A 19,678-nucleotide genomic window follows, 5' to 3' on the forward strand; every position below is an offset into this window, starting at 1 on the left:
AGCAACGAAGCCGTGAGAACCCTTCTCCCTCCCTTCTTGTAAGACTAAGGTGGGCTCTTCACTGGACAAGCCAAGGTTTTTGGGTGTCTGTGGGAGAGGACAAGGGTCCATAGATTTTTTGTTTCCATTTAGGGAATGTGGGATTTGCTGGCTGGGCGAAAGGTTAACCAGATGGGTTTTGAATGATAATCGTTAATGGTTTCATCGTCATCATTCGCCATTTATTCAGATTTCTCTTCAATTTCAATTCCAGCCTCTTCCGTGTTTCGGTTCCAATCAATGTGTCTCTGGACTACCAGTGACAATACTACTACACCATCGCCTCACTTATTTGTTGTCATATGTGCCCCCTGGGTGAACACCAAAACCCATATTCTGGCATTCACATTGCTTCAATTGTCACTTGTTTTAACAACTCTATATTGTCCCTGGTGGACTGGGATATGTCGATTGAGTGGAATGTGATGTTGGATTTAGTTATGATCCATCTGTTTTAAATTGGCTAGAATTAGAATTGGAGAACAGCCTCGGGAAATAAAACAGTGTTGAAAAGTAATGTAACTCCATTCCCTCTCCAATTCACAACCAGAGGCTAAAAGGAAATTTTGTTTTTATGGAAATGCTGCCTGAACAGACGGTGGAAGCAATTTCATTAGGAGCTTTCAAAAGGGGAATTAGATGAATATCGAAGGGGGACATTTGCAGGGCTAAGGGGAAAAGAGTGCCAGGCGAGCAAGACTAATTGGATGGATCTTTCAAGGAGCTAGCACGGACACAGTGGGCCGAATGACTCAGTTATTTATCATTTCTGCCTTTATTCTTTTGGCCGCCCCTGTCTAGTTCTGGCAGTTGGCAGAGAGGCAGAGAAAATCTCCCCCACACGCCACCTCTGTAGTGAGAGCATTTTTCGATCTCATTGAGGGAGATCAAGAAGTGAAAATCTTCATCAAACTATTTGTAGTATGGTTACCCGAGGTCACTAAGTGAGTGGCCGAGGGTTTAGAATGTCCTCTCCTCGTTCGGTGAGGACTTCAATACTCAACATTATTCCTGACGCAAATTTCATCGCCGCGATATTTGAAAACGGATCGAAAATAATTATGAGCAGCAATATGAAGCTTAACGCCTCCCACACTGCTCGGGGCGGGGGTGGGCTGGGGGGCGGCGATCGGGGGGGAGCATGTTTGAGGGGGACGATTCGTTCCATTGCGCCTGTGCTGTCGCTTTGAAAGAGATATACAATTCATCTCACTGCCTCCAGATCTTCCCCCACATCCCTGCAAACTTTCCCCTTCAAGTATTCATCCGATTCCCCCTTTTGAAAATTCCTATTCAATCTGCTTCCTCCGCGCGTTCAGGCAGCGCCTTGCAGATCACAACAACTCATTGTGTTAAAAATAAAATCTCCTCATCTTCCCCTCTGGTTCTTTTCCCAATTCTCTTCAATCTGTGTCCCTTTGGTTACCGACCCTCCGGCCAGTGGGAAAAGTTTAGGTTCCACAGGTAAATCTTTCCCCGCCTTTGCCACGCCCTTCGATGTCAGCTTCACTCACACACCCGCCCCGCTCCGACAGGAGGGAGAGGTCCATCTGTCATTCTAAACTGCAACTTCCCCCTAAGCTTGAAGTTGCACACAGAGAAGAGGTGTTGCGTGTGTGGGGGTGGTGGTGGCGGATGGGGGTGGGTGGTAGGGGGTTGGTGATTAATGGTAGTGGAGAGGGGTGTGGGATTCCAGTTAGCAAAATAATCCACCTTGGGGCTGCTGGGAATTTGCTGAAGCATTTTTTGCACTCTCCCTGTCAGTCCGGATCTAACAGGCCTCCAATTGGAAATGTGACTATACAGGAACTCAGTCTGTCACTTGTGTTCCCATTGTCCGTTGGAGCGCCTGGACAAAGAATAGCGCGGTTCTCCTCTCAATTCAACTCGCCTCGAAAGTAAATGACCCCAGGAACAGGAAGATGGCATTCATCCAACTCGAACCAGTTCCGCCATTCAATGACATCGTTCCTGTTCTGTATCTTAACTCCTTCTGACCGCTATGGTTCCGTAATCGTTATTCCCCATACACGGGAAAAAGCTATCATTCTCAGGTTTAACATTTCCAGTTGAACCCCAGCCAAGGCTGCTTTTTGGGGGGAGAGTTCCAGGTTTCCACACCCCTTTGTGTGAGGAAGTGCTTACTCACACCACGCCTGTCTCCCATTTTAACCCGAACCCAGGGCCCTGTGGGGCTCAGTCTTTGAGTGAATTCACTAACTTAATTTAAACCCCCCAGCTGACTCACCTCTTAAGCTCCTGTGCACAAGGAATAGTCGTTTATTCTATGCAACCAGACAATTGAACCCTTTAATCTTCGGTAAATTTGTTGTGAAACTGCACTGGTTTGACGTATGGGAAACTATCCAGACTGGGCGAAAATCAGATCCCAGCTCCATAAAACAACCCTTTTAAAATTCACACTGGCTCCTTTGTTCGAGAAGCAAACCGGGTTTTAGGTTCAAGTATAAATGAAGAAAAAAAACCCTGCAATTTTTAGAATTTAAAATGTAAACAGAAACTGCTGGAGATGCACGGTGGGTGGGTCATTGTTTACTCCTGGGACAGGCAGGTATAGCTCAGGTTCAGGGGTCTCATCTGCCTCTGAAGTGGCCATTAACGACTCTTCCAGCCCTGTAGGTGCTGACGGATCCGACCTCTATTTACAGCTTTTCGTTTTTGTTAACTGTACCCGAAATAAATTTTGTCCAGTTCATAGAGATATTTTAAAGGGGTTTCAGGAATAGAGGGACCTGAGGGTTTATAAACACTAATCTTTGACAGTGACAAGAGAGGTCGGGAAAACTGTTTGAAAGAGGGATATATGACTCTCGGAATTTATACTGGAGGCAGAGAGTACAGAAACTCGGATGCAATGTCCAACATTTACAAATGGCTGATTCTGCCTCAACTGGATCATTGAGTCCTAATGGGCCCCGCACTTTAGGAAGGATGTCCAGGGCCTTCTAGAGAGTGCGGAGGGACACGTACCCAGAATGGGACCAGGGATGATAGGTTTTGGTTCATGTGGAGAGACTGGAGAAGCTGGGATTGTTCTCCTTAGAGCAGAGAATGTTAAGGGAGAGATTTAATCGAGGCCTTCAAAATCAGCCAGGGGGTTTGGATCGAGTAAATAAGGAGAAACTGTTTCTACTGGGTAGGAGGGTCGGTAACCAGATGGACGCAGATTGAAGAGAATCTGGAAAAGACCCAGAGGGGGAGATGTGGAGAATGTTTTTTTTTAACACAGCGAGTTGTTTCAGGCGCTGCCTGAAAGGGCGGTGGAAACAAATTCAATAGGAACTTTCAAAAAGGGGAATTGGATAAATACTTGAAGGGGAGACATTTCACCGCTATGGGTGAGTGTAGTACTAATTGGATAGATATTTCAAATGGCCTCCTTCTGTGTTCGATCAGTCTATGATTCTATGATTTCCATACAACATTTAATTTCATTGGGAATTCCCAAAAATGAACTTTCTGTATATTATTCCAACAGCTCTATAAACTCACCTCTTTTGCACCCTGATGTGTCACTTCGCCTCTGTCTGACGGCTGTTACATTCTCCAAGGCAACGCCTACACAATTCAGACCCCACTTGCCAATAAATCAACACTTTCTTCTCAGCTGGTGTAATTGACTTCTCCCTGACATTTGTATTCTCATGCGAATTGTCCTGATGAGTGCAAGGTGAAAAGCTTCGGCAAAGAAGTCCCTTTTTTCAGGAATACGCGGAAATCTTGTTGCAAAGACTTGCAAAAGTGGAATTAGGAAAATGCGAATATCTAGATGGAAAATGTCTAAATTCCAGCTAGATTACATTACACCATCCTAATATTTCAATGATGCAATGATAATTGGCTTATCATGGCAATAAAGTAACATCAACTTGTCCACATCAGGCCCAGATATGAGGCGAGAGAATCCTTCTGTGATGGGCAGTTTTGCTCCACAGTCATCTCTTCAGCCAAAACACATTGCACTCACCCTATGGGTCTGACATGTTGGTTTCAATTTCAACACAAGCCAAAGCATACTGTATCAAAGCAAAATGGAAACATCACAAGTTTCCTGCATCACTGGCCGCGTTCCTCTCTTGTTGTGCTCTAATTCTGTAAATGATTGCAGAGTTAAACAGGATTTAAAGAAAAGCTGGAGATCTGAACTAGAAACGGCTGGGAATCCGCAGTGGGGACTGATGGAGATATTCAACCTGGAACATTAACCTATTATTTGAATTATCAGAGTGAGAAAGGGCCGAGGGACATGTTGTTATTCCAGTTAGAGTCCTCAGTGGGAGTTGACACAAATTCAATTGCTCTAGATTGTGACCAGCTGTTCACCGCGTGAAATATCCAGCATGGGGCGCCTTGCACCTTATCCCAAAAATGAACTTTCTGTATATTATTCAACAGCTCTATAATCTCACCTGTTTTGCACCCTGATGTGTCGCTTCGCCTCTGTCTAACGGCTGTCACATGGGCATTAATGGTTTAAGTATGAATTGAAACTTTATACCAGTCTAGATAAGCTATAATCAATCACAGACACTGAATGACAAATACGCTAATATTCCCCAATTCGCCGATGTTTCTCCAATATTGCATTACTTCCCCAACATGACGTTGGATGGACAATGTACACGAAGCAAACACCTCCGCCTCCCCCTCCCCCGCAATGGCCATGCCTGACACAATATTGCCAATGTTAGACTCATCTGGTGGTTCCAGCACAGAAGCAGTCAATTAAGCATCTTGTGGCCGGGTTGGGTCTCTGAAAGAGGAACACATATAGTTCACCCTCTACTCAACCCCGCCTTTTCCCCGTGGCCCTAGAAATGATTTGTCTTTCTATCTTCTAACCATTATCCAATTTCCTCATTCCAGGCCCTTCCACCAATGGCAACAGTTGTTCCCTATCCACTGTTTCCAGACCCTTCATGATTTTGAATATCTCTATTAAATCTCCTCTCAACCTTCTCTTCTCCCAGGAAAACAGCACCAGTTTCTCCAGCCTATTGTATTTTTTAACTGAAGTTCCTCATCCTTGGAACCTTCTCAACAATATTGCCTGCAACCTCTCTATAGCTTTCACATCCTTCGCAAAGTGTGGTGGCCGGAAAGGGACACAATGAGGCCGAACTGAATCGTTTTATGGAGGTTTATTTGAACTGTGTGCCTTTGTACTCTATGTCCGTATTATTAAAAGCCTGAAACTCCAACGCTTTACTAACTCCTCTGTCAACCTATTCTGTCACCTTAAATGATTTGATCACATATACAACCTGATGACTCTGTTCCTGAACCCCTTTTACAATCGTCTCCTTTGTTTTATATTGTCTCTCCTCGTTCTTCAAAACAAAAGGTGTCATTTCACACTTCTGTGCATTAAATCTAACCTGCCGGGTGTCAGCCCATTCCAGGAACCTGTCTGTGTCCCCAGGAAGTCTATCGCTCTCCTCCTGTAGGTCACAGCGCTTTCAAGTTTTGTGTCAACCGCTAATTTTGAAATTGTAGTCGTGACACCAATGTCAAGGCTATTAATATCCACCAGGAAAAGCCCGGGTCCTAAAATCCGAGCCTTGAGGACCTCCAGCCTATACTTTTCCTGCAGTCTCAATGGTGGGCATCTTATATGGGATCAACAGGCCGGAGAGTGGTTTCAGAATATCTCGATGGCGGGAAATGCACTTATTATTCTCTTGAATTTCCCTAATTTAATATTTAATCTGCACAAAATATTTAGTCTAACTGACCCGTTTGTCATTCATTCCGCGCCTCTCTTTGCCCTCCCCCTCTCTCTCTCTCTCTCAAGCTTACCAGGATTCGAACACAAATATCAAGCACGTGTTAGTTCTTGTAAATCCTGGCTCAGGCGCCAAATTAGCTGATAGGAAAATTGCCCTGGGGTTTTAGAAGCAATCTTTATAGATCATGGAAAATCTCATTGGAATCAGAGTTGGGGTTGAACTGGGTTGTACACAGTGGCAGATGTAGAGAGGGTGTTCGGGATAAAGTTTTCAAATGGTGCAGTTGCTCACTTTTCATTGTGGGATCTCTTGTCTTGTTCTTCTGAAAGGAGAGTCTGTAATTAGCAATTTAAAACTGCGAGAAGAGAATCACATTGGACAACCAATTATTAAAATGTCCCTTATAAATATTGGTCCTCGCCTGATCTGCCGCTTTTATGTGTCCAAATGAAAATGAAGATCAAGTGTAGAAGTAGGATTGCCGTCACCATTCTAACAACATTAAGGGTCGGAATGCACTATTCCTACAGAGACAAAACAATTAGAAACTGCTGCTTGATCAAATCATTATTTCGTGGGATGTCTCATGGGAAACGTGGCTCAGTTAAAAGTCGGTGCCTCAAACAGCCAGTGCGACAGATAGCGGCGAGTGGACGCACAGAATGAAGTAAATGAAGCAATGTTTTCGAATTGAGTTGAATTGGCGGACAACACTGTCTGGATTGTTCCAAAATTACACTGTATCAGTATGAAAACATCTTACCGATGTCTACCTGAAAACTGAATTGTAGATTCATAGAATGAACCAATCGACAAGGAGGCAGTTTGGTTCATGTTGTCTGTGGCCGTTGTTTGTGTAAAGAAAACTGAACATGTTTCCCCCTTTGCCCCTCTGTCTTTGGAAGCAGCATCTCCGTATTTACTCTATCTAAACAATTCATGATTTCGAACTTCAGTGCTAAATTTTCCGTTAACCTTCTCTGCTCTAAGGAGAGCTATCCCAGATTCTCCAGCCCCTCCACATTAACTGAAATCCCTCATCCCGGGTCCCATTCTGGTGAATGTCTTCTGCACCCTCTCCAAGGCCCTGACATCTTTCCTTAATATGGCGTCCAGAATTGGACACAATACTCCAGCTGGTGTCTGACTAGGGATTTATGAAGTGCAATTTTCTCTCCTATTTGATTCCTCCGTTAATGAAGCCGCGGGTCTCCCAATGCCTTTTTTGCACCCCCTCAACTTGTCCCTTCAGAGATTAATATCCACGCGCTATCTTCCTGAAGAGAGTTCAACTCGGTCAATTCCATATTAACCCAATTTCTCTGTCGCTTCACCACACGCAGTTAATGTTAAATCCGACTGCTGATATCACCAACTAATATGACTTAAACTGGATTTTACCAGTAAAATGGAGTTTGATAAGGGAGATTCCGGGAAATGAGGAAGGTGACGGAGGGAAAATTGAGCGAGAGCCACATCCCTGCAGACCCATCGCTTTTCCCAACAATCTCATATCTTCACTGCTTTCTGCTCAAAAAAAAACCCATTCTGTGTGGAATTAACCTCAAACCTGTTCCTCATCCACTGCCTGAAAGAGTGGAGGAAACAGATTAAATAATAACGTCCCTGAGGGAAACCGGATTATTACATGGATTATGATGAAAGGGAACCTGTTACAGGATTATTGGGAAAAGGTGGGATTAATTGAATATCCTCCTTCTGTGCTGTATCACTCTATGATATTAAGATGTCAGACAGGAGCTTAAGGCGAGCCGAGAATGTGTCTACAAGACAAAGACTCCCTCTCGGACAGAGGACATCTCTAATTCTTTTCAAGTTATTAAATGCGCGTTTTACATAAAGAGTAGACACATATAAAAGCATATATACATAAGTATATATAAAACATATATATTGCATATAGACAGGCAAATGCACATGCACATTTATAAACACACGCGCACACACACATACACCGATATACACGCACACACATATGTGTGAACAGTCATACACACGCACACACGTTAACACACACATTAAAATACACACACGCATTAACATCCACACACACACACACACTCACACAGACACCCACACGCTCTCTCTCTCTCTCTCTCACTCTCACACACACACACGACCACAAACTCACAAATATCTTTATATGTGTCCATTGTTATCTGTTGTCCCGTGGAAGTGCTTAACTGGGAGGCAGATGCTTAGAATCTAGTGAATTCCTGTAACTGATCCTCTGAAATAAAAACCTTCACTGAACAGATCACCAAAAAATCTGTCGCTGTCTCTACTGCTTTGGTCCTTAGTCCAATATTTGTTTGGAGACCCCAGATGAACGATACAAGTAGAGGGGCCGCCAGTTCTCTGGGTTGCAATCGACACCATGGCGTGACTTCTGATGCTGTCGGTTCCATCCGCCTCCCTCGTACCGGGATTCTGTAAGTAGAGAGATTATAGTTACATTATGACTGGTTACTGAGGGATGGGAAGCAGCCGCCTTGAACGACGTCGCGTGTAATTTAAGAACAGTCACATCATTATCATTAATTATTCTTAGATTAAGTCTTTCATTTGATTTTCTTCGCCTTATAAGAGGGAAAATTAAATAAACTCATAGGATCAGGTCAACCCCTTCAGCTGGTCACTGGTTAACATTTTTAGTTAGTTAACAATGATTCTGGCAGATTCCAGTTTACAATTCTCACCCGCCTCTGACTCACCACAAACCCGCAGCACTTGGAAAACAAGTGTCATAGATAGAGATCCCTTGGACATCTTGACGCGGTGACTTCACTCTGTTTTCTCTCTCACCAGTTTGTTACCTCAGGCCGAGTGGCCGCAGACTGACCTGAGCACAGTCCCAGTCAGTAGCTCCACATTCAGATCCGGTGGAAACATGACTAGCTATGCAATTGAAAGTATTAAACTATTTTGGGTGACACGTCCTGCTGAGTGCCACATGCATTAGACATACTGTGGTCACCGTCTGTGCGTCACAGTGGTCAAGTGGTAGAATGCCACTCAAGTTGTCGCCCGGGGGTGGGGGATGGGGGAGGTGGTGGGGCCTGGGTCACAGAATACTGATTGTATGGGTGGGTGCTGAATATTGCAGTTAAAGATTACTGCATTCTGGGCATGTCAGAGCCATTGGCAAGGCAAGCATAAATTAACCATCCCTGGTTGACTCTTGTGGTGGTGGTGGTGACCCGCCATCTTGAACTGGAGCAGTCCATGTGGTGTAGGTACACAAGCAGTGCTGTTAGTCAGGGAGTTACAGGATTTTGGCCCAGTGACAGTGAAAGAATTGCGGTTCTTTTCAAGCCAAGATGGTGTGTGGCTTGGAGCGCAACTTGCGCTTGGTGGTGTTCCTATGCATTTCCTGCCATTGTACCTGAAGTTTCTAGAGGTCACAGATTTGGAAGGTGAACGCCAGGAATTCAGAGTGTTATGTCATTGTACTCAATATAATCAATTCTGTAAACAGTTTGTTCAAGATTCATGATAAAATCTGGTCAAGACAGAGACTGGAATATATTGGGTAAAATGTATGTGGATTGGTTTGAATTTTAATTACGAGTATCTCATTCTCTATATCACAAATTACGCAGAGATCTGGTGTGGGATTCTAATGTAGCAAAGACGGTCAGTCACCGCACTTATCGAGAATCTAAATGAACTGAATCTTTCGAATTCAGTTCCACTCCTTCCGTGCATCGTCCTCCTTTCTGTCAAGTCTCATTGAGTAGGGTTTCGACTGACTTATTCTATAATATAAAACGCCATTGGTGATTGACCTGAATTCAGTGTTCTGAGTTCATTGCAGTATTCTAATTACCAATGATTTATTGATTGAGCCCGTGAAGAGAGTTTCAAACAATCATACATGTTGCACTTTACATTGTGGTCTAAGCGCGTTCACAGCAGTTCAATGGAAAATTAACTGCACAGCTCATTTTCCATTGAACTTTGAAATAGCTGTTAAGCTCCTTTGATGTTACAGTTTACAGAGTTACACAGAATTTTCAGCACAGAAACAGGCCATTCGACCCGAATGCTCGTGCTTGTGTTTTTGTTCTGCACGAGTATCCTCCCACCTCTTCTTCATCTCAGTCCAACAGCATATCCTTGCATTCCCTTCTTCCGCATGTGTTTACCCAACTTCCCACTTAAATGCAAACCTGCAAGAGCCTCATCCATTCCCTTTGGGAGGGGGTTCAACATTCTCCCCAACGCCCGAGTAAACAAGTTTCTCCTGAATTCCAGACTGGATTCAACTAATATTAATGGCCCCACATTATAGAGGACCATAGGAACACAAGGCTAGGCCATTGGGCCTTTCGAGCCTGCTACACTATTGAATAAGGTCATGGCGGAACTGGTAGTGGTCTTGACTCCACTTTCCTGTCTGCCGCCCTTAGGCCTTGGCTTCCATGCCGAACAAATATCTGTCTAACACAGGGCCTTGAATACATTCAAAGACCCAGCCGGCACTAAATTCCACACACCAACTACCCAATGGGTGAAAAAAAAATCTCGTCATCTTTGTCTTAAAATGGAGACCTTTGTTTTTGAATTCTCCGGGATTCCCGATTGGAATTATTGATGGCCAATATTGTTGAAATCCTGCAGAAGTAGCGTCATCCTCCTTCAGCCTGCCAAAATAAACCACTTCACATTTTTAAAGGCCCCGACGAGGTCACCCCTCAAACTTCTTTTTTAGATTAAAGAGCTCCAGCCGGTTCATTCTTTCCAGACAGATATAAGCTCTCAGTTCCTATATCATCCTTGTGAAACATTAACCGTACCTTTTCCAGTGCCTCTGTATCATTTCTAGAATATGAAGAGTTGTGTCCTGTACTCCAGCTGTGGCCTAACTAATGTGAGAACATAGCTGGTGTATTTTGTAAAGCAGATGAGTGCGCGACAGCACTTGGACATGTAATAAACAGGAAAACCGCAGAGAGCTGACTACCTCGGCACCATTTTTCAACCCCTATCGTGTATCTATGCATAAACACAGAATGCCATTCAGAATGCATAGTTCACACCTCCTTCAGACCGAAAGGAGAACGAGTCCTCTATGAGATTCGGATCGGGGGCTCAGAGACTGACCGTCTGAAGTCACGGGCAATGAGCTTCCTCGCTGTGTGTGCACTGTCCCATCTCTTCCAGGGTGAGATACCTTAACATGTTCACATAGAGTGGAGAAGGGTTGGGATGGTGTAAATAAGGAGAAATTGTTTACACTCGCGGGAGACCCTGCAACCAGAGGGACACAGATTGAAGAGAACCGGCAAAAGGAACAGAGAAGGTGGGGGAGTGGAAACAAGAATAGTTTTTCTTTAACCAAGAATTGTTGTGATCTGGAAAGCTCTGCCTGAAAAGGCGATAGAAGCACATTCAAAAGGAACTTTCAAAAGGGAAATTGGATGAATACTCGAAAGGGAAACATTTGCAGGGATATGCGGAACGGAGCGGGGTGGGGTTGGTGGCGGTGGGGGGAGGGGGGGATGTTGGCGGGCGGTTGGGGGGAGGGACAGAATGAGGGGCAGTTGGATAGATCTCTCAAAGTGCCAGCATTCTGAAAGTCCGAATGGCCTCCGAATTCGCTGCGTGGGTCTATGAGATGCAATTCAATTATCAGGTTCGATTTAAATAATAGAGCGAATATAACCAACAACTTGGGAACTGCATCCGTCAGGAACAATGAATGGAATTAATCCGAAATGTAACCTCTCCTGGAATAGGAGATGTAAGTTGGCTCCATCGACATTATTGGCGATTGAGAAGAAGAACAGAATTTCAAGTGGATCATTAGAGTGAGTTATAATCTCTGGAACAAAATAAAATGTCCAAAGTCAGCGGAGAAGAACAGGAAACGACGGGAGGATGAGTGAAGAAATATAACAGTTCGAAAGTTTAGATTTGAAGCAGCTCTTCTAAGTTATTAACTTCACACTGTTCCCTTTTGTGTATCCCAATGTTTATCCCAGATTAACTGGTGAATGGACACGGACTGTGCCCTTGGAAAGACAAGAATAGAATGGCGCAAACAACCGATTGCGCGCGATTTTTCGATATGAACTATATATTTTTTTAATGACCGTGCCTCCTCCCTATCGGGGTGTATACATCGGAGGCTGGCTTCGGGAGAGAGGGTGTGCGGGTGCGGGGTGGTGGATTGCACCGCAATCTGAAGTAACTTGTTTATTTCTGTCCTGCTCAGTTATTATGTCTCAACCTGTCTTGTATCAGTCTCCGCCGGTTCAGACACTCCCTGCGGGGAGTCCCGCTAAACTGAGCTGCCTCGCAGAGGGCTCAGTGGTTGGCTTCGTCTTCTGGTACAGACAGTCGGAGCGAAATGACATGAAGCTGGTTTACAGAGCGGGCCAGTACATCCCCGCAGAGGGGAGGTTTTCCAGCGAGACTAGTTGCAAAGCAGGTAATTGTTCACTGCTCATTGCGGATACCCGGAGAGATGATTCTGGAATGTATTACTGTGCGATCCGCAATTTCAAGAACATGGCCCGGATATTCGGAAATGGCTCCCAGTTAGTGATTACAGGTAAATTGCAGCATTATTGCATCGAATTGGGTATTTCTACAGCACTTAAAAGTCTCTGGTTTCAGCTCATAATGATGTTTCTCTTTCATTTGCCAAATTTAGAGGGCTCCCCCACCATATTCCTCCTCACCCCGCTGGAGGATGAGATTCCCTCCATGGAAAGGGTCCCGTTGTTATGTTTGATCAGAGGCTTGTCCCCCGATTCCTTTACCGTTCACTGGGATGTTTCCGGGCGGGATGCGGATGGACAGACCGATTCCGGGAGAATTGAGACTGACGGGACCTACACCATCAGGAGTTACACCAGCCTCTCGGCGGAAACTTGGAGCAGCGGCGCTCTCTGTACTTGCGCCGTTCAAATCAACTCCAGTGAAAATCTTCTCAGTGCAAGTGTCTCATCTCAGAGAGGTAGCTATTAACAGTGACCGTTTAACAATCTATTTAATGCTGATGACAGGTTTTGTCAATTTTGTAAATTAGAATTGTCCATCTTTCCGTGTGTGTCCATGTATTATTATTTTATCATTGACCTATCATAGATCACTCCGCCTTTCAGAGTTTAGCTTTCTGAAATTCTAACTCCATCTGTTCTCTCTACCTCAGAGGGCTATGGACGCTCTGTCACTGAGATAGATTTTTGTGCACTAAGGGAATAAGGGATGTGGACAGGGCAGGAAAGTGCATTTAATCTGCAAGATTAACCGTGGTGTTTTTGAATGGCGGATCTCTTTGAGGCGCCGAATTGTCTCCTGCTCTTACTTCCTGTGTTCTTGTGTCTGTCTAAGCATATTGACATGGTTCCATGCCACTGGAGCCGTTGACAGTGTGCAAAACTGACAGGCGTGATTACATTCCCAATGTACCACTTTGTCTCACCATTCCAGTGTTCAATTATCTATTCATCTCTCTATCTACTTAACATTCACAATATTTCTGTCTGTCTTAGTTAAACAGTGAGATACAAAATATCTTCTCTATCCGTGTGTCCATCTGTTTATCTATCTATCCATCTCTCTTGCTCTCTTGCAAACAATCCATTCCTGTCCTAGTACAGTTTAAGATGGGTTTATATATTTTTATGTCTGACTCTCTCTCTCTCTCTGAAACCTTGTCACTACCAGTCCCCCTCTCTGTCTCTCCAGGTCCTTCTCACTGTTTGCCTCATCACTTTCTCCCTCGCACTCTGTCTTTATCTATTGAATAATGTACTCATCTCTCTATCACACTCTACCTGTGTTTATCTTGTCTATTTCTATAGTAATTAAATGATGCGTTATAAGAAATCTGGGGCGTTCATCTATCTTCCTATCTCTCGATCTCGCTCCAACTCTCACCCTCTTTCTCTCTTTCGCTCTCTGTCTCTATCGCTCTCTCTCTCTCTCCCTTCCCATCCAGTTAAAAAAGTTCTGTCTATGTTTCATGCTCCATCTGTCACACACTCTTCATCTCTCTATCTCGATCTAACTATCCATCTCTTCATCCATTTCTCCATCCAGTTCTCCGTCCATCTCTTTGATCTGCTTCTCTCTCCTCTCCTTATCTCCCTCTCTGCCTCTCCCCATCTCCCATTTCTTCCTCTCTCCCAAACTCTCTCCATCTCATCCCCTCCCTCTATCCCTCTCTCCCCATCTCTGCCACACCCCAATTCCCCGTCTCTCGAACTCTCCCTCTCTCCCCTATCCCCCATCCCTTCCTCTCTCTCCCCATCTTTCCCTCTCTCCCTTGCTCCCTCTCTCCCCATCTCTCCCTCTCCCCCGCTCTCCCCAACTCTCCCTCGCTCCCCCATCTTCTCCTTTCTCCCTCTCTCTCCTCCATCTCTCCCTCTCTCCACATCTCTCCTCTCTCCGTCTCTACCCCTGTAAGTGATCTGCTCTCTCTATCACTCTCTGCCCATCTCTCCCTGTCTTAACATTTATTTGCTATTAAAACTGCGCTCTATCCACCTCTCTCTTTCATTCTCCCTCTATCTCTCTTTCGTTATCTCTCTATGTTTGTCCTATTTAAATAGTGTTCTATAAGATCGCCTCTCTCTCTCGCTTTTTCTCTCTCTATTTCAGCCTTAATAAACGGGCGTCTATCTATTTCTTTATCACTTGCTCTCACTGTCCGATTCAAGTAGCATTTTTAAAGATCTCGTCTCATTCTCCCTTTCTCTCTCTCTCTTTCTATATATAGATATATACCATGTTTAAATAGTGCTTTATAAGATCTCTGCTGTCCCTTGACACAGTCTCTCTTTCTCCGTCTCTATCGCTTCTCTCTTTCTATCTCGTTCTCCTTCTGTCCTGTTTCAATATTGTTCTGTAAGGTCTCTGTTCTATTTCCGGATATTGAAAGATGTAAAAATCTATTCCAGTCTCCAGCTGAAATCAGGCATCTAAATTGTGATTTTTTCCCCCACATGTTTAATTAATTCCACAAACTTTCTTTTAAAAGAAAATTTTTTTTTGCAGTTTCCCCGCTCTTTACCAACTGCAGCTTCGTGCTTTCCGGGGGTTTGTCGGCGGCGGCGCTTCTCCTTCTGGGGATGATCCTTGTGGCCGGGAGAAGGAGCTGCCGGATCCGGCAGACAGGTAGAGATTGTTGGGAGACGCTGTTACTTCGCGGCGCTGTCAATACATCCAATAATCAATGGGTTATTGACACTTTCAGCCTGTTCAGAGTGAAATGTAGCCACTCATGCTCAGTTCAAATTTTACTTTCTAGCAGGAAAAATTAACAGTGATGAGGAAATGAAAGATTGCAGAGAACAACGAGAGAATAAAGAGGTAAAAGAATGGAATTGTTGCCAAAAGCCTGGATACATTTCAGGAAATGTTAATCCAAGGTTTAAATCTCATAGTTATTGCGATTAATCTAGATTACTTTGCGTCATGGGTAGTACAGGGTGGCAGAAACTAGGCTTCAATTCCTCTCGTGGGGAAGATTAAGGGGTTATTTAATCGAGAGTGTTAAGATGATAAAAGGATACGACCTTGTCTGTAGAGATAAACTCTTTGCTCTGGTGACGCGGATCTGGGGTTTGGGTGCTGGATGAGTAGTGGGTGTTGGCGGGCTGGAGTTCAGGACAAGGGTGCAGGACTTTAAAATTATCGGGAGGTCATTCAGGGGTGATGTCAGTGTGCACTTTGTCACACAAAGGCGAGTGGAAATCTGGAGCTCTCTCTCCTCAAAAGTTGTTGAGGCTGCGGGACCAATTGGAAATGCCAAAACTTAGATTGATAGATTATTGTTGGGTAAGGGGGTTAAGGATAACGGAACCAAGGTGGGTGGATGGAAGTTATGATACAGACCCGCCATGATCTAAATGAATAGATTGGAGGGGCTGAATGGTCTCCTGCTATCCCGATGATGATGGTGTTCGTTATATTAATAGATTCGATTTTTATTTTTTCTCCACAGACGCTTTATGCCCGCTTGGCCTTCAATGAGGATCCCATACTTTGACTGGAGAGCAAAGAGGCAGATAGAGCTCATAGCCTTCTTCCCGAACACGACGTGTTGTAGACATTTTCCACTGTTGGACCGGAAGTTCCAAAAGTCCAACCGGTGCAAATTCAGGCGTATTCTCGGCGCAATTTTATGATATCGTCCAAAGCGGCAACAGAATGATCTCTTAATGCCCGCTATTCTAACCATGAAATATCGCCTGCAGTTCCACCCTAGCCTCTCCAGCTTTCTGTTATTTGGCATTGGTGTTTATTAATGCACTCTGTGCCTTTATTCAGTATATCAGCAGGATATTATTCAAACATGCTTTATAATGTATCCGTGCTCGAGTTACCTACATATTAAAAAAGATTTGAAAACCAATGTTAGCTCTGTGATACAAGTTTTTTTGGATCATTCAGAACAGATGCACCCAGGGTGTCTCTGAGGCTAATGTACAAATACATTTATAGAGCGAATTTTAGCAGGATAAAAGCAGGGTTAAGGACCAGCAAGTACTGGATGGGAGTTTAGGCTGCAGCGGTAGTGGACCCCGAGCCTTCACCGGTTGTGTCCTGGGAGGAAACATTGTTATATTTACTCTTGAAAGAAGATTGTTGACAACCCATCCAACCTTTTGTTAATACCTCACTATATAAAAATGGAGGTAGAGCGAAAACAGGGAATTATAGACCAGTCAGCTTAACATCGGTAGTGGGCCAAATTCTAGAGTCTATTATAAAAGATTTAATAGTTGAGCACGTAGAAAACAGTGACGGAATCGGACAGAGTCAGAAGGGGTTTACGAAAGGGAAATCATGCTTGACAAATCTACTGGAATTTTTCGAGGATGTAATCAGTAGAGTTGATGAGGGGGAGCCAGTGGATGTGGTTTATTTGGACTTCCAGACGGCTTTCGACAAAGTCGAACCACATGAGAGGTTAACGTGTAAAATTAAAGCTCATGGGATTGAGCGTCGTGTATTGGGATGGATAGTTAACTGGTTGGCAGACAGAAAACAAAGAGTAGGTATGAATGGGTCTTTTTCCGAATGGCAGGCAGTGAATAGTGGGGTACCGCAGGGATCGGTGCTGGGACCCCAGCGATTCACAACATATACTAATGATTTAGATAAGGGAGCTAAATGTAATATCTCCAGATTTACAGACGACACAAAGCTGGGTGGGAGGGTGAGCTGTGCGAGGGAGGCAGAGATGCTCCAGGGTGATTTGGACAAGCTGAGCGAGCGGGCAAATCCATGGCAGATGTAAAGTACTGTGGATAAATGTGAAGTTATCCCCTTTGGAAGAAAAAACAGGAAGGTATATTATTACCTGAATGGCTATAAATTGAGAGAGGGTAATGTGTAACGAGACCTGGGTGTCCTCGCACACCAGTCGTTGAATGTAAGCATGCAGGTGCAGCAGGGGGTAAAGAAGGCAAATGGTATGTTGGCCCTCATAGCGAAAGGATTCGATTGCAGGGGCAGGGATGTCTTGCTGCAGTTATACAGGGCCTTGGTGAGACCATACTTGGAATATTGTGCGCAGTTTTGGTCTCCTTATCTGAGGAAGGATTTGCTTGCTATAGATGGAATGCAGCGAAGGTTAACCAGACTGATTCCTGGGATGGCGAGACTAACATATGAGGAGAGATAGGATTATATTTCCTGGAGTTCAGAAGAATGAGGGGGGATCTCATAGAAACCTATAAAATTCTAACAGGGCTAGGCAGGGTAGATGCAGGAAGGGTGTTCCAGATGGTAGGGTAGTCCAGGACGAGGGTTCACAGTCTGAGGATACAGGGTAGACCATTTACGACTGAGATGAGGAGAAATTTCTTCACCTAGAGATTGGTGAGCCTGTGGAATTCATTACCGCAGAAAGTAGTTGAGGCCAAAACATTGTATGTTTTCGAGAAGGAGTTAGATATAGCTCTTGGGGCGAAAGGAATCAAAGGATATGGGGAGAAAGCGGGAGCAGGCTATTGAGTTGGATGATCAGCCATGATCATAATGAATGGCGGAGCAGGCTCGAAGGGCCGAATGGCCTACTCCTCCTCCTAGTTTCTATGCTTCTATGTTTCTGTGTTTGCTCTTTGTGGTATATGTAAACGATTTAGACTTAAATGTAGGAGGGCTGATCAGAAAGTTCGCGGATGACACGAAAATTGGTGGTATGATAAATAGTGAGGAGGATCACCTTTGATTATAGGAGGATATAGACAAGCTGGACAGATCGGCTGATGAGTGGCAAATGGAACATAATCAGGTTAAGTGTGAGGTAATGCACTGGGACAGGGCAAAAAAGGCACGGGAATACACGATAAATGGTAGAACCCTGGGAAGTACCGAGGATCAGAGGTACCTTGGTGTGCATGTCCACCTGGCCCTTAATGTAGTGGGACACGTAGATAAGGTGTTTAAGAAGTCATATGAGATACTTGCCTTTATTAGCCGAGGCATAAAATATAAGGGCAGGGAGGTTATGCTGGAGCTGTATAAAACTTTGGCTAAGGCGACAGCTAGATTTTTGCATGCAGTCCTGGAATCTGCATTATAGGAAAGATGTGATTGCACTGGAGACAGTGCAGAGGCGATTTACCAGCCTGGAGAGTTTTAATGATGAGCGGAGATTGAATAGGCTGAGGTTATTTTCCTTTCAGCAGAGGGGATTGAGGAGGTATATGGTTGAGCTGCATAAAATTATGAGGGGCATAGATAGGGTAGAGAGGAAGGAACTTTTCCCCTTGGTGGAGAGATCAATAACCAGGGGGCATAGATTTAAGGTGAGGTGCAGGATGGTTAGGGGGTATGTGAGGAAGAACTTTTTCACCCAGAGGGTTGTGTGAATCTGGAACTCACTGCCTGAAAGGGTGGTAGAGTCAGAAACCCTCATATCATTTAAGACATATTTGGGTGTGCACCTGCGATGCCATGGCATACAAGGCTAACGGTCAATTGCGGGAAAATGGGATTAGAATAGTTTGGCATTTGTTTGACTTGCGCCAGATTCCATGGTCCGAAGGACTTTTCTCTGTGCTGTCGACCCTTATGATTCTATGACTCTATGAGTCCACCCATGTTGGATACCTGGATGATTCAGGGTATCACAAACTGCGGGTTATTCGGCGCAGGTTAAATGGTTTGCGTCGGGTCAAGAAATTGTTGCCCCCGGTTTCGAGGTTACAACTACCTGGAAAGATTGAACAGGCTTGGGCTCTTACCCCTAGAAAAGTAGAGGCTGAAGGGGTGACCTGATAGAGGTTTTAAGTTATGAACATATTCGATATAGTAGAACTAAAGAAGGTGTTCCTACTTGTGGCAGAGAGATCAGAACTAGGGGCCATCAATATAAGATAGTCACCAGGAAATCCAATCAGGAATTCAGGATAAACATCTTTACTTATCTGATGCGAAGAATGTGGAATTCTCTCCCACAGGGAGTGGTCGAGGTGAATCGCAGCGCTGCATTGAAGGGGGAATCAGGATAAACACACGAGGTGTAAGGGATAGCGGATGTGTTCATGCAGTGGAATGACAAGGAATGGGAGGATGTTCCTGTGGAGCAGATACATCGGCACAGAGCATATGCCACGTGCTCCGCTGATCCACAGGGGAAATTCTGACACAAAGAGGCAGGCGGGAAGGCAGCTTCTGGGTGAAACAGGTATTAAAATTTTAGCGTCATATTCTAGTTTTCTTTCTTGTTGAAACCAGAAAAACATAATGTTGCCTCGGTGAATTAAGCATAACACTCGGAATGAGGGACATTTCCGCTCTGCCCACGCGAACGTCACAAGCAGTCTTGTTGTTGAATTCAGAACCATTGCCTTTTGTCTCTGGTTTCAAGCAGCCTGGACTGCGCACCGCCTGTGACG

The 19,678-nt window shown here is 44.5% G+C and overlaps 1 protein-coding gene across 1 annotated transcript in view; it reads left to right on the top strand.

Moving 5' to 3' along the window:
• Window positions 1-16,133, top strand: part of LOC144672194 (uncharacterized) — a 35,586-nt gene extending 19,453 nt beyond the window's left edge. The window contains exons 5-10 of the mRNA XM_078534012.1: window positions 10,825-10,977; window positions 12,031-12,369; window positions 12,472-12,777; window positions 14,823-14,942; window positions 15,079-15,137; window positions 15,772-16,133. Coding sequence (XP_078390138.1) covers window positions 10,825-10,977; window positions 12,031-12,369; window positions 12,472-12,777; window positions 14,823-14,942; window positions 15,079-15,137; window positions 15,772-15,816 — 1,022 coding nt within the window. The 3' untranslated portion in view covers window positions 15,817-16,133. The remainder of the gene's footprint in view (window positions 1-10,824; window positions 10,978-12,030; window positions 12,370-12,471; window positions 12,778-14,822; window positions 14,943-15,078; window positions 15,138-15,771) is intronic.
• Window positions 16,134-19,678: the final 3,545 nt, after the last annotated feature.

Source organism: Cetorhinus maximus, chromosome 36, assembly GCF_964194155.1.
Source record: "Cetorhinus maximus chromosome 36, sCetMax3.hap1.1, whole genome shotgun sequence".
Taxonomy (NCBI): domain Eukaryota; kingdom Metazoa; phylum Chordata; class Chondrichthyes; order Lamniformes; family Cetorhinidae; genus Cetorhinus; species Cetorhinus maximus.